Here is a 7272-nt window from a genome sequence, read left to right on the forward strand (position 1 = left end):
AGACCCTTATCCATGTGTGATAACTTACCATGAATTGGTAAGTGGTCTGCAATATCTGTGGCCTGCCTGTTCATGTATTCCAGCAACTCATAAATTCCAACTCCTTTTATAAGCGTAGCTGGTCAGATTCATGCTTTGTGGTACCTCTGTAAATCTGCTGATTATAATTATCACTCCTACATTCGTATACATATTCATAGCAACAGTAAGATTTAAAAGATTTATTTTCCATTTTACAACAGACAAGGTCACAGCAAAAAGGGGGACTGCAATCTAATTTCAGCCTTACAAATATGATAGAAAAATGTGAAAATTTGAGAATATCAAAGTGATTTTATAGTAAAAAAACAAAACACCAAGGCACTGACAAACAAGAAGAATGTATAAAAAGCCATTTGTTGTGTAGATAAGATTGCAGTTTGAATATCTCAAGGAAATGTACAGTACTTTGTATATGTGTGAAGTGAGGTAAGCATCTGTGAGCAACCCAGTGTGTTCTGTTTCTGCAGTACAATATCTTCCGTAGACAACAGGAAGTGTCAGTTAATGGGCGGTGGCTCCATTCATTACACATTTTTTTCTTTTGGGGAGCCACATTAAGTCACAATGTTGGTTGAAATGCCAAAAACATGTGACTGTTTTACCATGTGGTGGTTCATGTTGAAGGTAAACATAACTTTGTACACAAGTCCCTGCTGTGGCACTTTTTCCCCAACTAAAATAAGGTTGAACTGTGCATTCAAGGGAAGAAATTATTATTTTTTTTAAATCCTAAATATTATTAGAAGCGTAACTTCTCTTCGTCTTTATCGTCTTCTTGCTAAATCTAATAACTATTTGCAAAAATATATCTTTTGACATGGATGGGATGTAACCACCCTCCAACCCGCTCATTGACAGCAGATCATTACAGATTTACACCAGTTAACACTCACAAATACATATGAAGATGGATTCTCTAGTTTAGACACTATGATGAGGTGGATGGGGAGATTGGGAAGACCAGAAAAGCAATCTGAGTGGAACAAAAAGGAAAGAAAAATGAAGGGGAAAAAGGGGGCAAAAAGGAAACTAACTTCATCAAAATGCTTCAGTCCATATAACTTTTAGGGCAGAAAACTGAATGCAGTGACTTATTTTTGTCTGTACCAAGTAAAAAATAAATTACTTAAAACGCAATCCACCCCCCCCCGCCTCTCTGTGCATGTAGTCATACACCACACACTTCCTCTGTGGCATAGGGATCATGGGTGCGACAATGCGTTCAGTCCAACTCCCAATCCTTGGAAATGAAAGGGAGACAGAAACGAAGATTGGCTCTTCGTGTCCAAATACAAGCTCTTCCTGTTTAACTTGTTCCGTCTGCCATAACTTCTTCTTCTTTCACGTTCTTGTTCCTGTCCCCATTTCCCACAGGCGTACTTCTTCCCATCTTTTACATGTCTGCTCTCTACAAACCCCCTTACATCTTGCGTATGACCAGTACAGTTGTGAGAACACCGGCCAAGAAAACTCCCAAAGTCTGCCATGTGGGTGTGCCAAAGTGGGACCGAATACCCTCCTAAAACATCATAAAAAAACAGACAAAAATATTATTATTTGTCAAACAAGCACTCAGGAGCAGGAGCTCAAATACTAATAAATGATGAGATTGAACTCACTGAATTAAATAACATATAAATACATTCCATGTAAATAACTAACATAAAAATAATAGATCAAAAATAAATAAGATCAACCTTTGAAGTATTGTGAAAAGACACAGTAATTGTTTTATTGTGTATTCATAATAGTTTGAAGCCAAAATTGTTATTACAGAAAGATTTCTTTCTGATAAATCACCCAGCCTTACTTTGAAGTAAATTTGTTAACTAGCTTCTTACCCAGCCGCCTTGCTCCCTGATCCAATTGATCACATTTTCCCGGAGGTAGTCCATGGTCCAGCTGATGATTGTTCTGATGATATCAGGAACTTGGGTCACAAGAGCCTGAGAAGATGTAAAAGGGAGATGCTTCAGGCGTGAGGTCTTATGCTCCTTCATTCATAATTCCACAATACAGATATGTGTGATTTTTTAAAATTATTATTTGAATAATGACATGAGATACAACAGAAATGCTAAACTTACTTTGATGACGAGTCGACAGGCAAAGTAGAAAAGTGCAACCACCCTCCCCCAGTTGAATTTTCCATCTGAAAAGATCTCGACGGCAACTCTCAAAAACATGTCTTTTGTGGGACTGAGTGAAGAATCGTTTATCATCCTGAGGAAAACAACATTTAGTGATTACGAACAGTTATTACTAGTTATATCTCATAATTCCCTAGGCCTGGAAGTCAATAGAATTGAAACATGGGCAGGTAACTCACCTTTGAAGCTCTACATTTCCATCCAGCTCATCTCCAATCTGCTGTAGGCACTTGGCGAGATTCTTGTGGTTTGGATCAATCAGCTCTGCTCCACCCAGCTGTGCCCTGGTCAATGCAGAATTGCCATCTCCATGCCGCTGAACCCGCTGGTAGATGAAACTATACAGGGAGACACAGACGGGTATTAATTAAGTATGATCTTACTCTTTGCCCCTTTACAAAAGTCAGAAGTACAGTATAGTATATACTCACTCTTTTAACAAAACAGTTCCTACTTCCAGTATCTGGTCTTTATTATTGCCTGAAAGACAAGGTTCAGTGTTACACCATCCAAATGCTGATACTGTTTTACAACCAGTGATATTATATTAGACATAGATGCGTGTATGCTTACCGTCACTTCAACCCGAATCTGATACTGCACTTTACAGTGAGTGCACTTAGATTAGCAACGCTTGAAATAACGGATAAGAAACATTATATTTTGTACATTGTTTGTAAATATATATAAACACTCGTGCTTTATGTTTATTATGTTCGACTGTATGGTAAGTAATGTTGTGAGGACATCTGCAGTTTAGAAAGAGCAGCACATAACGCCGAAAGTCAGTTAATTCTTTGGTATCTTAACTTTACGTTAACCCTCTGAAGTCCAGGAGATTTTGGTTCAAATTTGTCAACTTCCTATGCATTCATTTCTGTCTCTGTTCAGCATCTTTCAGTCAGTCCTTACATCACATGCATGGCTCCTTTATCTCCACACAAACTTGGCTATGAGTCAGATTTTTCATTTTATTTTAATTAACAAAGTATAATGCTGCCAGGAACCCAAAATACAAACAAAAGATACAGATTTCTATGGAAATGTACCTTTTTATTATTATTATTTCTCTTTTTTTTTTTTTTACAATTCATACACACAAAAACAGCAGAAAAAGTACTAAATAATAAAACTATAAGACAGTCTATTTGGATGTAAATTTAAAAAAGTAATAGTTTTCATTGTAGAAAGAAATTTCACAATTTAAATTATAGTCTAGAAACATAAATGGCACACTGTGAAAGCTCCTATGATTGCACTTTCAACTGGCTTTCTCAGCTTGTCTACATATGATATATATAAATGAAGTTATTACTGTAAATAAAACGTGTATTTTCAATAAATAATTGGACTCCACAGGGTTAAGCTACCGTTAGGTCAATTCGCCGAAGTTAAACAATGTTGTAGCTATCAAGTTAACTTTACCGAGTCCAAGAAATCGAGGGACTTTTTTTAAAGGGACACACCTTACTGATATATATGTTTCGGTTTTGTTCAAACACATTTGCTAACTCATTCTGGTACAGCTATCAGCTAGCCGAGCAACCTATAAACACGCAGAGTAAATGCTAACTGCTAGCTAACATACGGCTAATGTTTAGGTTAGCTATCTTGCTAGTCTCAGTTCAGCTAACGTTACCGCTCGAAAACAAACAAGCTACAGCAACAAAAAAAGGAGATAATTGTTAAAGTGGGATGTTATCTTTGTCTGCCACGTAGTTAACGACACTGTCACAGTCAATTTAAATAAAAAATACTGCAGAAGCTAGCGTGTACCTGAATCGCCTCCTCCCGGGTGTGATGCCATCTTGTTGTCTGTTTAGATCGCTACTGCTTCCGGACAATCACGTGACAAAGTTTTGTTGTTTGTGTTTAATGACGTCTGAGGGCGGCTGAAGGCTTTTTTTCTTCCAAGATGTACTGATCACGTATTTATCTATTTAGTACGAATTGTAATGAAGCGTAATGCATTCACTTGAGGAAAAACATGTATACATATGTAGACATCATGAAATAAATGTGATGACAATTTAATTTTCATTTTTTTTCAAGGATAATGAGCTCTGGATAACGTGCAATACATAAATTATTCCACGGTGGAGTGATTTTCATTTTGCTGAAGAAATAATAGCATGTTTATTAGGATATTCGTAATTTTTAAATATACATTCCGTTAATAATTAGGGTAGTTTCCAATTCCTGCAGTGGCATTTATCAGCTGATGGATTCCACTTGAGCCTGTTGTTGTCGATTATAATTTATTTCCTTCCTTTATTCTTTTAAAGTGAGAAAAAAAGATTTCAGATCTGAGAAACAAGTTTATTTAGTGTTTGAGCCTCGCCTATTTGAATACGTCACTTCCCGTGTCTCGCGCTCTTCCGACCGTCGCGCGCATCCTCAGGCCTCTTTACGACTCGGCAGGCAAAGATGGCGGATGCACAAGTACGTTCAAGAAAACGGCGTGGTGAATTTAAATCGATATTTTTACATTTAAATACACACATTTAGCGGTAGATCTCATATATGTGCGATTGCATACTCTTCACACACGTCCTGAAGCCAATTGAAGCCACATCGAGGGTTTTAAATCCGGCATTTGTTGTTGCCGTTTTGCATACCCTCGTGTAGCGTTGAGCTAGCCGGGATGCTAACTCTTTTAGCATAGCCTGCTACCACTTAACGCCCTTCTTAAACAGCATCTAGCTTTGTATACACTGCCAACATTAACGCTTCCAATCAAAACGTATTCCAAAGAACTTGTTAAACCATTTGTCGTTTCAGCCAAGAGCGATTTTAAACCATTTAAAGAGGAAGTTTGTCAGTCTAGCGAACTTGGCGTGGCCGGGCGGTGGAATGTAATTGCGGCTTCCTAGTGCACGAAAGTGGAAGACATGAACGTGGATCCTGCTTTGACATGGCCATAACCTGATGGTCTCTTCTTTCCACAGACCGAGAGGGCTTATCAGAAACAGCCCACCATCTTCCAGAACAAGAAGCGTGTTCTGGTCGCAGATGGTGGCAAGGAGGTCAAGGAAAAGCTCCCCCGCTACCACAAGAGTGTGGGTCTGGGCTTCAAAACCCCAAGAGAGGTAACTTGAATGATCTTATTCAAACTAATGTACAAAATCAGAGCTGTTCTATTTTGTTAGCTGCAAATGATGTTTTTCTCACGATGGTCTTCCAAGCCCTCAGGGTTCTGACGATAGTGCCTTTTGGCATTGCTGATGCGGTTATAAATATGACTTGGTTTAATAGTTAAGTGATAAGTATAGAGTAATGACAGTTTTTTGTTCTCACCAGGCTATTGACGGCACTTACATTGACAAGAAATGCCCCTTCACTGGAAATGTCTCCATTCGTGGCCGTATCCTCTCGGGTAAGTTTAAGATGTACACCTGTAAATTACTTGAAAGTGCATAAAGTACTTTATTGTCTACTTTTGAATAGGTTTAGGAACCCAGTTAAATGGTTTAATTCTAGAATTACATGGGTTAATGTCTACCCTGGTACTTTGCATATTTATGCATCCATTTTTTTAAACCACTGAGCACTAGGTAAACTAGTTTCCTGATTATTGAAGATAACCTTGTACAGGTTAAGTAACCAAAGCCAGAATCTGTCTTTAGCTGGTAACCCACAAACTTTCTTGTCACTGTCCTGCAAATGATGTTTTTCTCACGATGGTCTTCCAAGCCCTCAGGGTTCTGACGACAATGCCTTATGGCAACACTGATGTAGTGGAGTGACAGTCCTATTGAAAACAAATAGATTGGAGTGTTGACTGCAGTGTCAAAGCTGTTCAGCACTGATATTTAAATATCTTCTTTGTTGTCCATAGGTGTGGTGACCAAAATGAAGATGCAGAGGACCATCGTTATCAGACGTGACTACCTGCATTACATCCGCAAGTACAACCGCTTTGAGAAAAGGCACAAGAACATCTCTGTCCATCTGTCACCTTGCTTCAGGTACAACGCTGCTCAAATACTTTTCAGTTTTTCACTTAGCAAAAGTTTGGAAAAATAGCTGTAATTAGTTTGGCCCTGGGGGAAACTGATATCAGGATCAATTTCTAAATGGTAGTAACTGGGGTGTAAAACCTAAATTTTAACCCACAATATAATTTTATTACAGGGGTGTTGCTTAAATATAACTTTAACAACATCTAGCCAATGTTAACTTGCTGCAAATGATGTTTTTCTCACGATGGTCTTCCAAGCTCAAGAAGCTCTGACGATATTGCCTTTGGCAAACACTGATGCAGCTTAGCTTTACACCTCCTGTTAAAACTCAATTTTTGTTAAAATTTTTCCTAAGCTTGTAGTTGGGACAGAAATGCCCCCAACCAACTGTTATCGGGGGTTTAACAATACAACTGGAAATATTTATGCATATCATTAAGATATGCCTTTTATTTTGAAATTCCCACTTTAGATTTATTTCAAGAATATTTATTTAAATGTCTGGAAGAGCAAATATTGTTAGACATCTGATTTACACACATTGTTAATATCTCTATTATGGTGTTTTCTGCAGAGACGTCACAGTTGGAGACATCGTCACCGTCGGAGAGTGCCGACCGCTCAGCAAGACTGTGAGGTTCAATGTCCTCAAAGTGACAAAGGCTGCTGGAGCCAAGAAACAGTTCCAGAAGTTTTAGGTGTGACTGTGAACAGGAAGGCTGCTGTTTGCCAACTCGTCTCACTGTCAAATAAAGAAAACCTTGTTTAAATTGCTTTTTCTGTTTGTCCTATCATCCTCTTTTGATTTGGAACTAAATACTGCTCAATATCAGCACTGCGGCCTGTTTTTCTTTTAGCTCCTTCAGTTTTCTGCTTGTGCATAATATTACTCAGTTGTGGTACACTGCACATATCCAGTTGTTGCATGACAAAGGGTTATGAAACAATTAATATGAAGTAACAAATTCATTGATTACACAGGTTTTTAGAATGTAAAATGAAGACTGGCTGAAAGTGCAATTAAATATCTGCTCTGAACAGATTAAGGTTATCAGAACCAGGTTATTTTGCAATTTTTTCATATAAAATTCTTAGTTTTTGGTACAAATGGTAAGAGA

At 38.0% G+C, this 7272-nt stretch overlaps 2 protein-coding genes and 3 non-coding genes across 5 annotated transcripts; 4 read left to right on the forward strand and 1 right to left on the reverse strand.

The window, feature by feature from the left end:
* Positions 1-206: 206 nt before the first annotated feature.
* On the reverse strand, positions 207-4035 carry LOC131983993 (apoptosis regulator BAX-like). Its single transcript, XM_059348843.1, has 6 exons — positions 3969-4035; positions 2624-2672; positions 2372-2530; positions 2130-2265; positions 1884-1988; positions 207-1561 (listed from the first exon to the last, which is right to left on the reverse strand). The coding sequence occupies exons 1-6, from the start codon at positions 3997-3999 to the stop codon at positions 1463-1465; spliced, it is 579 nt and encodes a 192-aa protein (XP_059204826.1). The 5' UTR covers positions 4000-4035; the 3' UTR covers positions 207-1462.
* A 481-nt stretch (positions 4036-4516) lies between these two features.
* On the forward strand, positions 4517-6924 carry rps11 (ribosomal protein S11). Its single transcript, XM_059349035.1, has 5 exons — positions 4517-4634; positions 5141-5281; positions 5493-5568; positions 6031-6160; positions 6729-6924. Exons 1-5 carry the CDS (start codon positions 4620-4622, stop codon positions 6850-6852), a joined length of 486 nt encoding a protein of 161 aa, XP_059205018.1. The 5' UTR covers positions 4517-4619; the 3' UTR covers positions 6853-6924.
* LOC131984189 (small nucleolar RNA SNORD35) lies at positions 5343-5426 on the forward strand. Its single transcript, XR_009395535.1, has one exon. It is a non-coding gene; the product is annotated as a small nucleolar RNA SNORD35 (small nucleolar RNA).
* On the forward strand, positions 5851-5934 carry LOC131984190 (small nucleolar RNA SNORD35). The gene has a single exon (XR_009395536.1). It is a non-coding gene; the product is annotated as a small nucleolar RNA SNORD35 (small nucleolar RNA).
* On the forward strand, positions 6377-6460 carry LOC131984192 (small nucleolar RNA SNORD35). The gene has a single exon (XR_009395537.1). It is a non-coding gene; the product is annotated as a small nucleolar RNA SNORD35 (small nucleolar RNA).
* Positions 6925-7272: the final 348 nt, after the last annotated feature.

This window comes from Centropristis striata, chromosome 13, assembly GCF_030273125.1.
Source record: "Centropristis striata isolate RG_2023a ecotype Rhode Island chromosome 13, C.striata_1.0, whole genome shotgun sequence".
Lineage (NCBI taxonomy): Eukaryota > Metazoa > Chordata > Actinopteri > Perciformes > Serranidae > Centropristis > Centropristis striata.

Bases quoted from the DNA above. Each gene is read 5' to 3' on its own strand.
- LOC131983993 (XM_059348843.1), bottom strand. From the start codon at position 3,999: ATGGCATCACACCCGGGAGGAGGCGATTCAG. The intron at 2,673-3,968 runs GTACACGCTAGC...CTTGTCTTTCAG, and splicing joins CCCGGGAGGAGGCGATTCAG to GCAATAATAAAGACCAGATA. The intron at 1,562-1,883 runs GTAAGAAGCTAG...ATGATGTTTTAG, and splicing joins TCAGGGAGCAAGGCGGCTGG to GAGGGTATTCGGTCCCACTT.
- rps11 (XM_059349035.1), top strand. The intron at 5,282-5,492 runs GTAACTTGAATG...TGTTCTCACCAG, and splicing joins GCTTCAAAACCCCAAGAGAG to GCTATTGACGGCACTTACAT. The intron at 6,161-6,728 runs GTACAACGCTGC...TGTTTTCTGCAG, and splicing joins CATCTGTCACCTTGCTTCAG to AGACGTCACAGTTGGAGACA.